This window comes from Mobula hypostoma, chromosome 20 (assembly GCF_963921235.1).
Source record: "Mobula hypostoma chromosome 20, sMobHyp1.1, whole genome shotgun sequence".
Lineage (NCBI taxonomy): Eukaryota > Metazoa > Chordata > Chondrichthyes > Myliobatiformes > Myliobatidae > Mobula > Mobula hypostoma.
In genome coordinates, this window is record NC_086116.1 from 24,868,965 (window position 1) to 24,889,367 (window position 20,403).

At 41.7% G+C, this 20,403-nt stretch overlaps 1 protein-coding gene across 4 annotated transcripts in view; it reads right to left on the reverse strand.

Annotated features, from left to right (window-relative positions):
• Window positions 1–20,403, reverse strand: part of celsr1a (cadherin EGF LAG seven-pass G-type receptor 1a) — a 369,401-nt gene that overhangs the window by 89,359 nt on the left and 259,639 nt on the right. For all 4 annotated transcript variants that reach the window (XM_063072573.1, XM_063072570.1, XM_063072574.1 and 1 more), the window contains exons 7-9: window positions 11,504–11,661; window positions 7,697–7,860; window positions 6,329–6,454 (exon numbers count right to left, since the gene is read on the reverse strand). In XM_063072573.1, the coding sequence (XP_062928643.1) occupies window positions 6,329–6,454; window positions 7,697–7,860; window positions 11,504–11,661 (448 nt within the window). The remainder of the gene's footprint in view (window positions 1–6,328; window positions 6,455–7,696; window positions 7,861–11,503; window positions 11,662–20,403) is intronic.

The following is a 20,403-nucleotide window of genomic DNA, read 5'->3' on the forward strand; positions in this document are numbered from 1 at the left end:
CTTCAATACCTGGCTCTAGGTGATGCTTTCTTCATTCCTCTTCAGCAATGGAATCTTGGTTCCCTGCTCCCTGTCAGCTCTCCAGGCCCTAGTCTCTAGGCTCTCTTACAGCCCCTTGCAATGACTATTGGTCTCAGTTTGATCAGTTTCTATGCTGTTTTGTGACCACCAGGCAGCAATCAAACCAAGAAATTTCATGAAAGCATAGCACTACTATTAAAAACCTAGAGAAAATATGATTACTGAAATGTGAAATTCATAAGGTGTAGTCGAAAGCATTTCCAGTTATTCCATGATATTCAGGCATTGAAAGAATGTGATGTTATTGTTTAGGATAATGGAAGGGGACAAAGAGGATCAAGACTTTTCAGCTTTGGAAACATGGAACAGGCCCATCACTCTGCAGAGATCTCTGCTGCACTTACTGTGAAATTCAACATCAATATGTGAAATATACAGGGCTTCTTACACTCAGGCAGGTAGATCAAAGCAACCATGTAAGGACCATTTAGTTCACATCTCCTTGCCAAAGCTGAGAGTTAAAAATTAATATGGTAGGCTACACAACTGCTGACCTAATTTTATCAGTAAGGCAGAGATCAGCGTCGTCTTTGCTACTGAACTACCTGCATGACGTCGCTGAGTTTGAAACACCAGTTACACAAAGGTGAATCAAGTGGTTGGGATTTCAATAGAAAAACACAGAAAGTTACACGAAAAGAGGAGGCTATCGGCTCCACTATACCTGAAAGGGCTCTACATAAATTGAACAGGTCTCATTCCATTCTTCCTCCCCACTGTCCTGCAAATTCTTTCATCCAGCCTTATTTTGAATTATTCCATGTCCAATATTTCTTGGTATCTGATAAATGGCACTGTTTCTATCTATCCATATTAAGGACCCCCATCATCCAGGACATGCCCCCTTCTCATTGCTACCACCAGGGAGGAGGTACAGGAGCCTGAAAACTCACATTCAACATTTCAAGGATAGCTTCTTCCCCCCTCCACAAGCTTTCATGAACAGTTCCACAGTATTTTTCCCTCTCTTTTTGCACTAATTTAAAATATTTTTATATATCCTTCTTATTGCAATTTACAGCTTTTATTAGTATGAATTATTATATGTGGCAATTTATTAGATGTCTTTTTGCGTATCAAAAGTATTTCCTTCATTTGCCATCTCTTATTACTTCATCAAAAAATTCTGTCAAGTTCGTCAAACACAATTTGCCTCTAAAAACTGATGATGGCTTTCTCCAATCATCCCACATTTGCCCAGTGGCTGCTAATTAAGTTGCAAATTGCTGTTTTTAAAACTTTATGTACTTTGTGGTTCATCTGACTGGTCTGTGGTTACTGGTTCTATCCTGACTCTTTTTTTAGACAGAGGTATAACCATTGGCCAATTTTCCATCCTTTAAGAACCTTTGTGATTTGTGAATAAAAAAAGACAGGTGCAAAAGGGTACAACTTCCTTATCAACTTTAAATTGAAGACAAGCACTAACTGTGGAACATCTACATCATGACAACATAATACACAGAGGTTTATGAGCAAACTGCTAAAATTAGAGATGGCATTCTCACTAATTGAATATTCAACAGCAGCTGTGTTGACTGTTTGACAAGATCAACCTACCAATGTAAAAGACATTTTACACAGAAATCAGCAGGTCGGGCAGCATCCGTGGGAAAAATCGGTTGACATTTCGGGCCCGAACCCTTCGTCAGGACTGTAGAGGGAAGGGGCAGAGGCCCTATAAAGAAGGTGGGGGGAGGGTGGGAAGGAGAAGGCTGATAGGTTCCAGGTGAAAAACCAGTAAGGGGAAAGATAAAGGGGTGAGGGAGGGGAAGCGGGGAGGTGATAGGCAGGAAGGGTGAAGAAGGAATAGGGGAAAACACAATGGGTACACATTCCCAGGAAGGAGACGTGGCTGTGGTAGCGGGTCTGGGTCTTCCTTCTTCACCTTTCCTGCCTATCACCTCCCTGCTTCCCCTCCCCCACCCCTTTATCTTTCCCCTTACTGGTTTTTCACCTGGAACCTACCAGCCTTCTCCTTCCCACCCTCCCCCACCTTCTTTATAGGGCCCCTGCCCCCTTCCTCTACAGTCCTGACGAAGGGTTCCGGCCTGAAACGTCGACCGATCTTTTCCATGGATGCTGTCCGACCTGCTGAGTTCCTGCAGCGTGTTGTGAGTGTTGCTTTGACCCCAGCAACTGCTGATTATTTTGTGTTTACACCGAAATTGATTAAGTATTCTGACAAAAGGATATTTTTGTTTTTGGAATTGCTTTAAATGTCTATATCTTTCACAAAGGCTTTAAATTTCAATGTTCCAAGTTTGTAAGTTAACCTCATGCAAGCAGCTAAAACAATTTGATCCTGTTTGTCTTGGAGGGTACATTTCAGGATTTAGTGTATAAACAACAGGGTTTGTAATCGTACATGTAATCTACACACAAGGATCTTTGTGGAGCTATAGTGCCTTGAAAGGATATTCAGCCACCAGAACTATTTTCACATTTTACTGTCTCATTTATAAAAGATATTGAAGTACGATTTTTTGAGTTAACCGACAAAACATTGCACATCACGTCAAATCAAAAGAAAAAATTCCAAAACGTTAACAATTTACTAAAAATTAAAAACCAGAATTGTGAGGCTGATAAAAGCATTCATCCCCTTTGTAGTTATTATGTTAACTTTCCACAGGTGCAATACCTGACCAACTCACCGGATCCGTTGATGTAGAAATTTGGAGGATCACCTGAATGAATACCCCCTCTCTCTAGCAAGTCCAACAGGATGGTAGATTTTCAACAGACCAAACCAAAATGAAGACAAAAGAGCATTCAAGACAAGTCAGTGAAATGCTAATAGAGAAGCATAAATCTGGGGGAAGTGTACAAGACCATCTCAACATAACCCAGAGCTCAATGCAGTCCATTGTGGAAAAGTGGAAAAGATATGCATCTACAGCCACACTGCCTACATCAAGCTGCCCCACTAAACTTAGTTGCCCAGGAAGAGTAGCACTTGTAACAGAGGCAACTGTGACACCAAAAGTCACTCTGAGTGAGCTGCAGAAGTCAATGGCTGCAACTGGAGATGAGGTTCACGGCTCCACAATCTCTAAGGCCTTGGATAAAAAGCATATTTATGGAAGCGTGATAAGGAAGAAGCCCTGACTGAAAAAAAAGCATATCCTTGCTTGCAAAGACTTTGCAAAGTGACACTTGGAGGATTTGGTAAAGATGTAAAGAAAGTCTTGTGGTTGGATGGCCTCAACACTAAGTGGTACATGTGGCGCAAATTGAATACTGAGCATCAGCCAGGTAACAGCATCTCTACTGTAAGGTATGGTGGAGATGGCATCATGCTATGGGGATGATGCCATCTCCACCAGCAGCAGGACTGGGAGTCTGGTCAAGATTGATGGGAAGATGAATGCTGCTAAAAACCTGCTAGCCTCTGCCAGAAAGCTTAAAATGGGGAGGAAGTTTATCTTTCAGCAGGACAATGATGCAAAGAACATGGCCAGAGCAAGCACGGAGTGGCTTCAAATGAAGAAAACTGATGTCTTCGAATGGCGCAGTCAAAGTTCTGACGTTAACCCAATCTGACATCTCAAGATTGCTGATTACCGCTGCTCCCCAACTAACCTGGAACAGCTTGAGCAATTTTCAAGGAGAAATGGGCAAAGCTTGCTCCATCACATTGTGCAAGGCTAATGGAGACTTATCCAAAAAGACTACAGACTATAATAGCTGTGAGAGGTGGGTCAACCAAGTACTGAGAAAAGGGGGATGAACGCATTTGCACTGCTGACACTTCAGTTTTTCATGCTTTACAATTTCCCCTGTTTGTGGGCTCCACTGTGGGGGGAAAAGAAAAGGAGCTTGAGATTCACCAATAGAAATTCTCAGTTAAATTGATCAGAATGCCTCTTTTAGGTGAACTAAGGGTTGGGGCTGAATACTTTTAAAAAACTCCGTTAACCATATTTGGTTTAGCTCCACAAGATTGCAGATGTCAGAAATGAGCTTTTTGGTCCATTAGCTTCACATCAACATTCAAGTATTGATTTACACTTGATGCATAATTCTCTCCACATCCCTGATAACTCCCCCCACAATCTACTACTCGTCTATAACTCGGGGCAATTTACAGCTGTCAATTAACTTACCAACCAGTAGTTCTTTGGGGTGTGAGGAGAAAACCGGAGCACCCATTGGAAACCCAAACCATGGTCGTGCAAACTCCACTCTAACAACACTGGTGGTGAGGATTAAGCCTGAGTGATCGTGACTGTGAGCCAGTCCCTCTACTAGCTATGTCACTGTGCTCCTCCAAAGTGGATCAGTGTTTTGACTGATCAATTTACAAATGTTACTGCTCATAAAGCCACAAGCAATATATGGTTTGGGTAGTTCATTCGGAGCAAGAGTCACTGAATAGGTCAACTTATTAGAGCCATAAACAGTCAAAGGATCAGCACGGCACAGCCAATTCTCCTCTGTGCAGTCACCAGATCAGTAACAGACGAGATATTTATTTCTCAATAAAAGAACCAACCAGTTCCCCTCCACTGCCACCATCCTTTGTCCAGCAGAACTGGTGCTCACCCTTAACAACTTTTCCTTCGGCTCCTCCCACTTTCTCCAGACTCCAGGGGCAGCCATGGGCATCCATGTGGGCCCCAGCTATGCCTGCCTTTTCATCTGCTACGTAGAACAGTCCATGTTCCAAGCCTTCCAAAGTGATGCTCCATAACTCTCTCTCCACTGCATTGATGACTGTATGGGTGCTGCTTCATGCACCCATGCTGAACTCATCAATTTCATCAAATTTACCTCTTACTTTCACCCCGCCCTTAAATTCAATTGGTCCATCTCTGACATCTCCCTCCCCTTTCTTAGTCTCTCTGTCTCCATCTCTGGAGACAAACTGCCAACCGACATCTTTTACCAACCTACCAATTCCCACAATTATCTTGACTAACCTCTCCCACCCTGTTTCCTGTAATGATGCTGTTCCCTTTTCTAAGTTCCTTTGCCACCACCGTATCTGTTCTCAGGATAAGGCTTTCCTTTCCAGGACATTAGAGATGTCCTCCTTCTTCACGAACAGGGTTTCCCTTACTCCACTGTTGATGCTGCCTTCACCTGCATCTCCTCCATTTCCCCAATATCTGTGCTCAACCCATCTTCCAACCGCCTTAATAGTAATCAAGTTCCTCTTCTCCTTAACTGCCTCCCCATCAGCCTCCACATCCAACACATCATCCTCCGCAATTTCTGCCACCTCCAAAGGGATCCTACCACTAAACAAATCTTCACCTTTCCTCCCCTCTCCCTGGGTTTCCGCAGGGATCGCTCCCTCTGTGATTCCCTTGTCCATTTGTTCCTCCCCACTAATCTCCATCCCAGCACTTATCCCTGAAAGTAGCCAAAGTGCTACACCTTCCCAATTGTCTCCATTCAGGGCACCAAGCAGTCCTTCCAGGTGGGGCAACATTTCACCTGCGAATCTGCTGGGGTCGTCTATCTGTCCAGTACGCCTGAGGCAGCCCTCTCTACATTGGCGAGATTGGTCGTAAATAGGAGGACCGCTTTGTCGAACACATCCATTCCATCTGCTAAAAACAGAACTTCCCAGTGGCCAACCATTTTAATTCCAATTCCCAACCCTGTTCCAACATGTCGGTCCATGTCTTCCTCATGTGCCAGGATGAGGCTACCCTCAGGGTGGAGGAGCAACATCTTATATTCTGTCTGGGTAGCCTCCAACCAGATGGCATGAATATCGATTTCTCCTTCCAGTAAAAAAAAATTCACTCACCCTCCCCTCTTTTTCTATTCCCCACCCTGGCCTCATACCTCATCTCACCTACCCATCACTTTTCCCTGGGTCCCCTCCTCCTTCCCTTTTTCCTATGGTCCATTCTCCTCTCCAATCAGATTCCTTCCTCTCCAGCCCTTTACCTTTCTCACCCACCTGGCTTCACCTCTCACCTTCTAGCTTTCCTCCTTCGCCTCTCCCCACTTTTTTAAAATTCTGGTGTCCTTCCCCTTCTCTTCAGTACTGAGAAAGGATCTTGTCATGAAACATTCACTGTTCATTCTTTTCTATAGATGCTGCCTGACCTGCTGAGTTCCTCCAGCACTGTGTGTGTGTTGCTTTGGATTTCCAGCATCTGCAGACTTTCTTGTGTTTAGATATTGCGGAAATTGTTTGTATAAACTCAGTGGGTTAAATTAGATCTGAGGTTTGCATCAATCCAAAGGAAGCCTCTTTTTACCCATAGCGGATTAAGTCACTCACCTTGCTCACAGTTCTTGCCACCAAATCGCAAGGGACATTGGCAACTATACGTATTCCACTTATTCACACACTGTCCACCATTCTGACATACATTTACGTCACAGAAGTTCTTCTTAGCTGGACACCCTGCAATCAAATAAAGGCATTACTTTCAATCTCTCTTCCTTTTTCACCAGTAACTCCATTCTGAGCCTCTCCTCTTATTTGGCAGCCATTTATCACATCTTTCCAACAAGGGTGAACAAGATTCACTCAGCACTTTTAGGGTGAGATTGTGGATACGTGCAAATTATGTAAGATATCCAAGTTGTTCATATTCTATAAACAGTGGTAAGAATAATTTGTGAAACATAAGAGAGGCCAACTCCATCATCAAGGCAGCATTTCGTTAGACCCCTGAAGGCAGAAGAAATGTGGGAGACAAACTTGGTGCCATACCGGAGAGGCCGAAATGAGGACCCTGAACCACATCTGGGGCACAATAGAGAAGATGGCCAAGGACAGACAGAGATGAAGGACCTTCATTGCTGCCCTAAATGCCAGCAGTGTAACAGGGAGTAACTATGACCCAAAAGAATACAAGAATTACCAAAGAACTGGTAAGGCCCTCAGAATCAAATTTAAAAACAAAATCTGACATAAAAGCCAAAGGTACTGGGAAACCCCTGTTGATATGAAACATTAATTCTGAACAGCCATGTGGATGAAAACCCTGAAGTCCTGCAGCTCTGTGAGAATAAGTTCTCTGCAGTAGGGGTATAGACAGGGTAGATCCAAGCAGGCTTTCCCCACTGAGGTTGAGTGGGACGACAACCAGAGGTTATTGGGTAAGGGTGAAAGTTGAAAAGTTTAAGAGGAACATGAGGGGAAACTTCTCCACTCAGAGGGTCATGAGAATGTGGAACGAGCTGCCAGCACAAGTGGTGATTGTGAGCTCAGTTTCAACGTTTAAGCAAAGTTTGGATAGGCACGTGGATGGTAGGGCTATGGTCTGGGTGCAGTTGTTGGGAGTAGGCAGTTTAAATGGTTTTGGCATGGACTAGATGGGCCAAAGGGCCTGTTACTGTGCTGCATTTTTCTATGATTCTAGTTCAAGAAGGTACTTTACCACCACTTCACTGAATGGGCTTTCCTGTGAAGACCACATCCGACAAATACATAAACATTACGGAGAATAATAAGCTCATTCAGGACTTAAATTATTGAGATGGTTAATAAACCTTCAACGTTACACAATGTAGCCATAAAAACATGATTAATACCAGTCATACAGTAAGGTGGCTGACACCATACATTCATGGCTAGATCCATTTCTCCTCACCATTATTTCACACAGGGGCACTTTTGCAAAAAGTTCTCATTACTTACCTGCAAGTGTGCCATTATTTGCTATAAAACTCGCCATATCCAGCTGCTTATTGTCGATGGACAAGTTCCTCATACATCCCACAAATTCACGATTGCGCACAGGGAAGTCTTCAGGAAGGTTTGGGACGCCTCCAAGTAATAAAGGCCCAGTTAAGTCCAAAGACCTGAAGAAGATGAAAGGAACACAAATTCTTCTTTGTTGGTGAAGAACACAGCTTTGAAGTTAGGCTAAAATACTGAGAATACAGAGTTTCACGGACAACCAAAGTCAATTTAAAATAATGCAATCAAATAATCATCATCATTATCATCAGGTGCCATGCCCAGTTTGAGCTTTGACTGCCATGGCCCACACACTCCTGTTTCAGGTCAAGTGGGTCAATTCATTGGTATTCATTTCCAATTCTCTGCCTGCTGTCTCCATCATCATTTGTCTTTGTCTTCCTCTTGCTTTCTTCCCTTCAATTTTTCCCATGATTACCGTGCTTTTTAACTTCTCTTTCCTAATCACATGTCCAATGAAGTTATGTTGCCTTTTCATGATCTCATACATTATTTCTCTTTTTGTGTTTGCTCTGTTTATGACATCCTCGTTAGATATTCGTTTTGTCCATGATATTCTTTGTATCCTCCTCAAAAACCACATCTCTGCTGCTTCAATTCATTTCCTCATGTTACTAGATATTGTCCAACATTCTGAGCCATATAACATAACTGGATAAACGTAACATTTCAGTACTCTGAGGTGGGTTGTCATGCCTAGCTTAGTATTGGTCAGTGTACTCTACATCCTCGTAAAGGTGTCTTTTGCCATCCCTATTCTTCTTTTGATGTCACCCAGCTTCCTAAGTAGCAAAAGTTCTGTAATTGTTTTATGTCTTTCTCGTTTATTCTCAGCCTGCAGATAGGATTCTCCTTCTTTTTGGATATCACCACACATTGTCTTTTTGCAATTGATAGATAGACCTATTTTCGCACTTTCTTCAACAATTATATCAGTTAAGTTTTGTAGTTCTTCCTCCGTACTTGCAATTAACACAGTGTCATCTGCATATCTGAAATTATTGTTTTCACCGCCAACTTTGATTCCCAAGATGTCTCTCATTTTTTGTATTGAAACAATATTACAAAACATAAGAGGCAAAAAAATCAAATAATACAACACTTGTATTCGTAATTTAAAAATATTTCTCTCGTGTGATTTTTAGGCATTTGGAATGGTAGCCGAGACACTTCACTGGTTGGGGTCAACCATTGTGTCCCAGCTGTCTACGTGATACGTAAGCCAGGGCAGTATGACATGGAGAGCAAGTTATTGCCCGTGCAGCAGGCTCTACCTCTCCACACAGCTGATGAATCCAAAGGAACTGCAAGGACCGATACAGTTTGACACCAGCGGCATCGCAGGAGTTGCCAGTCAGCATTGAACTCAACGTAAGACTGCCTCAGGGACTCCAGCTCCAGATTTTTCCTCAGGGTTTACTCCCAAAGCCCTCCAATGAGTGGGTATAGTCATAAGGCAGCAGAGGTTTGAGATTAGAGTTTTCCCTCTTCTAGGTGAGATGCCAGTCACAGCCAGTGAGCCCCAACTGCCTCCAGTAACCTGCTTTTGTCCCTTCTCCTGGCAGTAGAAACAGTTCCACTGGGCCCAGTAGCTAAGCCACATGTGAAGGCCAGGAGCTGGACTTGATAGTCAAAGGCTTTTTGAGATGCATGCCATTGGGAGCCTTTAATAGGTCGTAGGCGTTTATCCCCACTATGTTCCAAGGCAATGACAGCCTTAACAAACCAGTATAGTGTTGGTAGTATAGGGATATAGACAGTCTAATCTGTCACAACTTTGTGTGGTGGAATAGACTGAGTTCAAACAATCTGCCCTTCTTCTATCGGAATGGCAGAATAGTACAACACATCAAACAAGAGAAAATCTGCCGATGGTAGAAATTAATGTAATACACACAAAGTGCTGGAGGAACTCAGCAGGCCAGGAAGCATTTACGGAAAAGAGTAAACAGTCAACATTTCCACTGAAACTCTGGTGCTCCTCCACCTTTCCTTTCTTCCATAGCCTTCTGCCCTCTCCTATCAGATTCCCCCTTCTCCAGCCCGGTATCTCTTCCAGCAATTGACTTCCCAGCTCTTTACTTCACCCCACTGCCTCTCACCTGCTACCTTGTACTTCTTCCACCCTCCCCCCACCTTCTTCCTCTGACTTCTTGTCTCTTTTTTCCAGTCCTTTATGAAGGGTCTTGGCCCGAAACGCCTTTTCCATAGATGCTGCCTGACCTGCTGAGTTCCTCCAGCATTTTGTGTGTGTTAGTACAATATGCAATCAGTATAGGGAGCTGTTGTACAAATGTCTACTATTGCACGTTAATGTGCGGAAGCCACAAAGTAGTCTCTTTCCAGAGTTCTGACAGGTGCCTTTGAGTCACAGTGTTGCTCTTCTGACACACCAGAAAAACTAATTTTCTTGCCTGATCACCCAGGGCTAAATTAAGAGGAGGATTACATAGACTAGTGTTACATTTGCCTGCAATTTAAAAAAAAATTAATTGAAGGTATTAAAAGAAACTGATCTGGGAAATGGAGAGAAATTATTGCTAGGGAACATAGCCCAAAATGACAGCCCAGAGTACAGGCAGGAAGTGTTCCACTATGAAAAGAGAAGACAGAACTTTAGATCTCTTTTCAGAAAATTGTAGTCAATGTTGTTTTAGTTATAAATTTTACATCTGTGACTGATGAAAATTGTTAAGGCTTATATATGGAGCCGGGCCACCAATCAGTCATGACTTTGTGTGGTGGAATAGGCTGAGGGTCCAAAAATTCTGGCCCTTCTTCTTAGTTGACTATCAATGCGAGGCCAAAGTAATGTTGCTTTGGAGAGACAAGGACTGAGGATGGAATGTGGAAGCTGTCTGAATGCCATCCTGTGAATAATAACACTCACGTCAACCTACTGGATGTGGCAGGCGGCCAAAGAGACAAAAAGATATGAAGGTTGATTTGTGAGTCTGCACAATGTTAGCTGATCTCAGCTGAAACACCAGTGGATCCAGTAAAGTTGATCTTAGCAGCTCAGACCAAGGAGAGAGGAACATTTAATAACCAAGCTTCATTGATCACTGTTGGGTTATCTACATTGCCCTAGCAGGGACTGTTTGTATTATCATTTGAAAAGAACAATACCATGCTTGGCTCTGGTTTTCTTCATTCTCAAAATACCTGTTCCTGTTCTCTTCACACAAACAGGCATTGGGGGTGGGGGGGGGATATAAATACGCAAGCAGCTTTGGTTAAACCTTTTTGTGAAGTGAATTTGGAGGAAAATATTGTGGATTTTATTTGGAGAATATTTTTGTAACCCTTAAACTAAAAATCAGAGAGTAGAATACAAGGGTCAAAATAGTCTGCTTGGCCATCAAACTTTCAGATCAGCTAGTTAGGTCTCACTATCCAAGGACAGAAAATATGCAAACTGGAATCAGGGAAAACTCAGAATAAGTTAGCAGCCCGTCCCAGTCAGTTGAATAGTCGCTGGTTGGGAAATAAGCCAAGCATGATTGAATGGCAGAGCAGGCTCGATGGGCTTAATGGCCTCACTCTGCTCCTATATCTTATAATTAGCCATTCCTACAGCATCACGGATGGAGCAGAATGCAAAACTGAATAAGGCTACTACCAATTTTAACAATTAAATTATACTTGGCTTCATTTTTGTAGTATTTAATAAGACGGAATTTTAAAAGCCTATTCAACCAGAATTATAAAATAGCTTAGAAGTACACAAGTATTTTATCTTACTTTTTGGAGCCAATCTGTGTCCCCTGAGCAGCACATGAATAATTTCCAATATGACTTCCGAATCGCACGGAAACTGCGGTGTCGCAGTTGTCAACTGTAACAACAGCAACTTTTTCTCCCGATGGTCCGTGAGGGATGCCTAATCTGCCAATATATGGCTAAACAAAACAAAAAGAGAACAATTATTTTTGCAGTGAAGCATGAGGAAGACAAAATGCTAATTAATTTTATCCTTGCTGATATACTGGGATACAATACAATTAACATGGTTTAGAAACTCACGCCCCAAAAAACGTGAGCATCGTGGAAGAATACCGAAGACACCAGCTTGCAGGTTGTAAACTTTAGCTGTCCCCGAGTCTCAGAGCCCGCAGTGCAATTCTACGGACATTCCTTTAGAACTGATAATGTTTTGCCCGCTCTTCTGTACTGAGTGGAAGGAGACAGGGGAAGGAAGGGCTCCAAAGGTGAGGTGAGGTGAGGTGAGCCAAGCCATAGTTCTAGGTCAAAGCCTGTGTTGTGATGGCGGTCAGGATAACGTGGGAATACTTGAGATACAAGAATGATGTTGAGAGTCAAAGCCAGAGGAGTGTGGTGGTCTTGGGTGGTGAAAGTATAGCAGTTACACATCCTGAGTGTAATCTGTGTTGTAATTTTAAAAAATTTTATTGAGATATGGCACAGTCTAGGCTCTCCCAGGCCTTCTAGCTGTGCGACCCAGCAACCCCCGATTTAAACCCCAACCTAATCACGGGACAATTTACAATGATCAATTAACCTACCAACTGGTACATACCAGGGGTGATTGATAAGTTCGTGGCCTACGGTAGAAGGACTCAATTTTAGAAAACCTAGCACATTTATTTTTCCTACATTTACACACTTAGTCCAGCGGTCATGGAGCATACGGATCCCTTCTTTGTAGAAGTCGGTGTCTTGGACCCCCAGAAGTGGTCCACAGCAGGGGTGATTGATAAGTTCGTGGCCTCAGATAGAAGGAAATGAGTTATTAACTTCAAACTTACTGCATTTTCACTCAAAGAGTTGAACTGCACGTGCATGTAACTAGAGCTGTATAACTCATCTCCTTCTACCTTAGGCCATGAACTTATGAATCACCCCTTGCTGTGGACCACCTGGAGGTCCAAGACACTCTCATTACATGCACGTGCAGTTCAACTCTTTGAGTGATAATGCAGAAAGTTTGAAGTTAATAACTCATCTTCTACCTTAGGCCACAAACTTATCAATCGCCCCCACTGTGGACCACTTCTACAAAGAAGGGATCCGTATGCTCCGCGACTGTTGGACTAAGTGTGTACATGTAGGAGGGGACTATGTTAAAAAACAAATGTGCTAGGTTTTCTAAAATTGACTTCTTCTACCTTAGGCCAAGAACTTATCAATCACCTCTCGTATTTGGACTGTGGGAAGAGACCCACACTGTCACGGAGAGAACATACAAACTCCTTACAGGCAGCAGCGGGATTTGAACCCAAATCACTGGTACTGTAAAGCGTTGTGCTAACCACTACACTAACGTGCCACCCACCTTGTTTTTCTTTTCCCAATACCATCTCCTGGATGAGAAGGAAATAAAGAAAGTTGTTTCCTGTGCCTGGCACAAGGTTACTGATCTCCCAATAATGGTTCTCTGTTTTATTATCATTTCTATTTCCCATGCAGATCCACTGAAGGTGCCAGAATGACACAGAGGTGAATGTAGAAAGGTAAGCTAGGGGAAACAGAGCATGACTGGACTGGAAAGAACAAATTGTCCCAGCGATAATCACACTCGAGACAACGTGATCCAACACTTCAAAATTCATGATGCCCGGTGAATGAGGACACCCTACAAGTTTGGCTCATACCTTGAAGTGCGTGAACGGATTTCCTGGTTGGAGTGATGGAAGAGAACCCAGAAATGCTTGTTAATGCTCGGCGGGAGGAAAAGATGGCGGTATGACGCAGCGTACGCAGCTCTCGGGTGAAATTATATCGTATTTGTAAGTAGGATGCCGTGCACATTTCTTAATGCATGCATTACTAAATGACAATAAAAGAGGACTGCGTGTCCTCATAACCTAATCTAATCTATACATTTCATTCCAAAACATAAATCATCGTTCAGTCTCATAGTGCCAAAGAAAGAAAACAGCATATGGATCCATTGTACATCAGAATCTTTTCACATAAATATTCCCCAGTATGTGTTTGGGTCTGGATTTCCCTATAAAATTCTAAATCTGAGCCTGCCACCACATGCAAGCAGAAGCAGGGAGATCCAGTGCCAACTCCCTTCAATGCATGGTTGGAAATCTATCAATTCGTTCAAGAATGCCAGTAACTTAAGGCCTTTTGACTTAAAAGTACATTCTTTGGCTGAGAAGTAGGGGCAGGCGTCGTAAATGAACTATAGCAAAGCTTTTACAACTAGAGCTCTCAACTATAGTAATTTGGTTTCTTGGTTTCAGGTGGAGAAACAAGCATAAAAACTCCATCAGATCAGAAAATAAAGGGGATTTATTGAAAGCAAAGGGCAAGAAAGCAAGAAAGCAAAAGAAATAATTACTATATTATACTGATTATTTTATGTATCGAGAATCTGCACAAAACTTGCTGACAATCCTTGGGCAAAAGCTGTGTCACAAGGGAGTGAATAAGAGGAGTGAATCAAAACTATCACATCAATATGAAAACTGCTTCTAAAAATACTGTGGTTAATGAACTGCTAAGGCGTTTCGACAGCCAAGTTTCTTACACAAAGTGAAATATGTTAGTCCAAATTAATTCATCGTGTTTCTTCCTTATGCAATCTGTTGGGTCATATCCCAATCAACTATTTCTTGCACATTTAGATGCACATCTTCAACACTTACTTATCACCTTTCAAATGTACACCAGTATACCACTGGCATTTAACTGGTGTTAAAAGTTTTCAAGCTTTGATTGTATGCCTATTATTACAGCCATTAGAATGGGTGTTCAACTCTACTTGGAAAAATGTCAGCATGTATTGTTATGCATCTTCACCAGGATTGCATTAAAGAGCCGTTATTTTTATTTAGAAGCATTTGCACGTGATTATACCCTCTAGTACACTCATGCAATTAAAATGCACCATCTGCACTGCTGCAAAACATCAGGTTTTATGTCATTTAAGGTGATAATTATTCTGAAAAAAGAGAAAATCTGCAGATGCTGGAAATCCAAGGCAATACACACAAAACGCTGGAGGAACTCAGCAGGTCAGGCAGCATCTATGGAAATGAGTAAACAGTCCCCATGAAGGGCCTCGGCCTGAAATGGTGACTGTTTATTCTTTTCCATAGATGCCGCCTGGTCTGCTGGGTTCCTTCAGCATCTTGTGTGTATTACTTTCCAAATCTGTAAATCTTCTCTTGTTTAAGAGTAAACAATCAATGTTTCTGGCCAAGACTCTTAACCCGATTCTGATTCTGTTACCTGTGCATTTCTGCATAGGTCTCAAATGAATCTTGAGCACAGTAGGCAGATACTTGTGGACAACACCTAAAAATGGACTGGTCTAGAAGCTAATAGAATGAAATTCTTTTTACTTCCGCCCCTCACATTCAGATCCTTGCATTGCTTCCTAGTTCAGAACTAAAGGGTGGTAACGAGGTAAATGGATGAGAAAAGCTCCAGGCTAACTACTCAGCTAACAAGCAGTAAACAATCATCACCAATAGTACTGAACTAACTATCTGTTCCACGAATAATTGTCCATGCACTTAGCTTCCAGACAGTGGTAAATTCTAACACAATAATGCAAAGCATCAATTAGGGACCACACTTTAATCATCACTTTACCGCAGTTTTAATAGTGTTACTGTTCCGCTGTAAAATCGCCCCAGTGATAATTTCCTCACTAAATACAGAGCAAAACAAAGTCTGTCTTCCCTCATCCAAACCTCTGCCGTGGGTGTTTGTTTGCAAGTCTTTTCTTCCCCCCAATGTCTACTCAAGCTTCAGTTGTTTTCCTTGCCTCCATTTCTGGCACACAAATTTCCTTTTATCCTTAAGCAATTAGACATTAAAATCTCAAGTATGGCACTGGTCGTTTTACTTCAGAGTGCCCCTGGGTCTTACAATTCCATGTGATATTTATACAGTTTGCAACTTATTTAATCAATTTAAAATCCCGCAGCTGTCTACACAGTGACTGAGGCGTTACACTGATTGCTTGATAACAAGAGTTCTGACAAAGAGCCAACACCAGCTTTTGGCTTCAATATTCTATTTCCAGGTCACCGTTCTAACAGTTGCAATTATATTGGAGGCAGAATTATTAAATTCTATTCCAGCAACTGCAAAAATCAATAAGGTATTTCCTTTATTAATAAATAGCTAAGCAGAAGGAAAGAATTTACCAGTAACTACTTGTACAGTACTCATCTCACCTGCGGGCAGTCAGATGGAAGCACAGAGAAAGAAAAAGGTAGGAGACTGCAATGAGGAGGATTTCAGAAACCTTTTGAAGGTAGGATGTAGGGGGTTCTTTCGGGGTATTTCCAAGAGTAGAAACTGAATGGTTTCTACTCTTGAAGAGAGAGAACAAGCAACTTGTTGCAATCCTGGAATCAGAGGCGCGGGGGGTTAGTCAGTGGGTTTCCACAGCTGAAGAAAAACAGGCAAGATATATATGAACATCACCAGTCACAAGTGATCTGATCAGCTGAGGCTTGCAGAGGATTTAACGTTGGAGTTGGTGAGGTACCAAGCGGAGAAGGAGACATGGACATCAGAGACAATCACATTGCACATTGTCAGTTAGGGCTTGTGCAACGGCGTGGGAGGGTAAAATTGCAAACTGATATAGTACTGTGCAAAAGTCTTTATTTGTGAACATGGAGTACAGAGCAAGTTTGTAAATCTGGCAGGAGGAATGGATGTTGGGAATGGCGAGGGTGGAGCACCGTGGGGAGGGGTGTGGGACAGGAAGCAGAGAAGGACTGCCAGGAGCAGGGCTTGGCATGGATGCAGACACACCCAGCCCTGAGACACCAGGCAAGGTCATTTGATTCCAAACAACTGGCTTATTGATCATTATAGAATGTCTCTCTGATACTTCCCGCTCCCTCTCCTCTCCCTTCCCCCTTTCCCAACCATGATTCCTCTCACCCTGCCCCCTTCCCTCTCTCAGTGCACAATAGAGACCCATTTCAAAATCAGCTCTATCATCATTCATGTCATGGAATTTGTATCTTTTTGTGGCCGCAGTACAGTGCAATACTACAGTACTGTGCGAAACTCTTAGGAGCCTTAAAGCTCTATATTTGTAAGAGTCCTAAGACTTTTATATATATCAAAAGTTCTAAGACTTTTGCACAGTACTGTAGTATTGCACTGTACTGCGGCCACAAAAAGATACAAATTTATATATATATATGTATGTGTGTGTATATATATATATATATATATATATATATATAAAAAAATACACACACACACACACACACACACACAGACACACACACACACCCCTAAGATATACGCACGGTATTGTCAGTAGGGAAAAGGGCATTTATTAAGAAAAATATACATTGTTTTGTTCCACAATAGATTTAGTTGAGTTAAAACATTGCATCTAATTCTAGATATTACACTAGAATTAGGTAAAATGGGTCATGACATTGAGTGGTTTTTGGAAACGATTTACCAACATGATGCGAGAATGTTTTTAGATTGAAAAAGAACTAATTTTAACAAATAAAGAAAACTAAAAGAACTGGTAGAGGAAGTATGGATTAATAAGCAACAAGACACCTGGATTTAAGTAGATCATAAACAAATAGAGATTTGTTTTAAATGTAACCGTTGATAGGTCCTGAGTTGTGTTATGGAAACACTGGTGAAAGCAAAGACATCTACAGCTCTTAAAAGGTAAATTAATAAAACTGTGAAAGCTTTACATTTGAATAAAATGTGAAAATGCTTGAATTAAATACAAAAGCCTCATATTGTTTGCTAAGTTGAATAAGAATCAGAAACTTCCAGCGGTAGAGTGGTTTTGGGGCAGATTTGTCCGTGGGTGAGTGACAGGAACGAGCAGCATACATCTCCAATGACTGACAAGAGGCATATACTGGAGGGCAGCTCCTGGCCAGATATCGTTGTGATGGTAACCCACCCTACTACATCCATTAAAGATGAATATACTTATTTTTGAGGCGGAAGACAAACTGATGACACATAAAAAGCACAGAGCTCTCTTCACTTGGGAGCTCCCTAAAAATGGCTTCGGCCACAGGACAAACTATGGGCGGACAGCACCCTCTTACGTCACAGCCACACAGCTAGCGGTCTTGCACAAAGAGAACTGAATATTGAACTTACTCAGGAATGAATCAGAATCATAATCACGTTTAATATCACCAGCGTATGTCGTGAAATTTATTAACTTTGCGGCAGCAGTATAATACATGATAAATATAGAAAAACTGAATTACAGTAACATATATATATATATATATATATATATATATGACGGTAACAATGAGAAGAGGGCAGGTCCTGGGTGGTGGGGGTCCTTAATAATGGATGTCACCTCTCTCGAGGCACCGCTCCTTGAGGAAGTCTTGGATACTCCGAAGGCTTGTACCCACTATGGAGCTAATTTTACAACTCTCTGCAGCTTACTTTGATCCTGTGCAGTAGCCACCACCCTGCACACCAGACAGTGTTGCAGTGTGTCAGAATGCTCTCCTCGGTACAGCTGTAGAATTTGAGCATTTTAGGTGACAAACCAAATCTCAAACTCCTAATAAAATACACCCAATGTTTTGCCTTCTTTATAGCTGCATTGATATGTTGGGATCTGGTATTGACACCCAGGAACTTGAAATTGCTCACTCCTGATCCCTCTATGAGGATTGGTTTGTGTTCCCTTTCTCTTTCTGAAGCTCACAATCAGCTCTTTAGTTTTACTAATGTTAAGAGCAAAGCTGCCACTGCGATACCACTCAACTAAATGGTATATCTCGCTGGAAGCTGGTGGCTTGCTTCCAGCAATCAAATTACAATTTTGTTGCATAGCACCAAAGAAAATAGTTCAGAAAACAATATAATTTCTAGAATATATTTTTGTAATAAGGGAGTTCTTTCCACATTAGAAATTATACGTGAACAAACATTTTCAACAGCTATTATGTTTGAATGGATATTCTTGGCTGAATGGTTAAGAATTAGATAATGTTGCCAAATCTGTGGGAAAGAAAAGGATTTTTGACATTAGTCCCAGACAGTCTTCCTATTCATATTGATTGAAATGTTCCTCTTGCATGTGGAAACATATGCATGGTTATTATTCTCCCCAGTGTTGAAACAAACTGGCTTTCTGTCTCCCTGATGAAAGCTGTAAATTATGCTTTCATCAAGAATACCAAAGATATTTGTATGCTTGAGAATTAAACGAATACAAAGTTGCTATAATAGGCAATTGGGTACCTGAAGAAGCTACTCTATCACTTCATGAAATCAGAGCTATCTGTGACTTAACCCCTCACTGGCATGTGAATTTACTTTGTTTTTCATTCCTTACCATCTTTATTCAACAAAAATCTATCAATCTCAGATCTAATATTAATAACTGACCAACATCAATTGTTGTTTCAGAGGAGAGTTCCAAATGTTTGTCTTCATTTGGCTATGGAAATATTTCCTGACCACTCGAGAAAATACACAACTCCACTGTCCTCAATGGGCAGAAGTAGGATAGAAGAATTTTTGGGATATCCTTGCAACACATAAAACGCTGGAGGAACTCAGCAGGCCAAGCTGCATCTATGGAAAAGAGTAAACAGTCGACATTTCGGGCTGAAACGCCATTTATACTCTTTTCCATAGATGCTGTCTGGCCTGCTGAGTTCCTCCAGCATTTTGTGTGTGTTGCTCGGATTTCCAGTATCTGCAGATTTTTTCTCATTTTTTTTGGGACACCCTTCATAGCTTGCAAACTTCTATCAACAAATAACCTTCTAAATTTGAGAGAACACACCTCTGGCTCATGTAATTTATTCTCATAACTTAATCTTGGATTCTACTTATAATTCCAGTACACCAATATCTGCTATTGCACTCCCTCATGGCCAATGAAGGTATAATGCACAAATCACTACATTAACTTGCATTTATATAACCTCCGTATGCCAAGCTGTTCCACAGGAACATGAGGAAAATGCACATGCGTGGAATATAAAGCAACATTGCTCCTATTTTAAAGCAAGGAGACTAACTGTTAAGGCAGCTGAACTATAATTACTATGTGTGACTATGATATAATTACTGCCCTGGAGATATTGTTGAAAGATTGGTAGGACTTGCAACACAGTATTCTGGAGTACAGAACATTTCAGGCTGAAAGAGAAGGTTGAAAAAGAGGATTTGACATTCCACTGCTTTTGTGATTGGATGCCTTTGATACTAGTGTTCTACAGGGATTGGTTTGAGACCCTTGTTGCTCATAATGCATGTGAATGATATGGCAATGTCATGATAATCGTTGGGGATTTTAACATGAAAGTGGATTGGGAAAACCAGGTTAGTACTGGACCTCAAGAGAGGAAATTGTAGAATGTCTAAAGGATGGCTTTTTAGAGCAACTTGTTGTTGAGCTCACTAGGGGATCTGCTGTGCTGGATTGGGTGTTGTGCAATGATCTGGAGGTGATAAAAGAGCTTAAGGTTAAGAAACCCTTAGGGAACAGTGATCACAATATGACTGAGTTCATTTTGAAATTTGTGAAGGAGAAACTAAATAATGTGTCGTTATTTCAGTGGAATAAAGGAAATTACAATGGCATGAAAGGGGAACTGGCCAAAGTCGCCTGGAAAAGGACACTAGCAGGAAGGACAGCAGAGCAGGCTGGAGTTTCTCCGAAA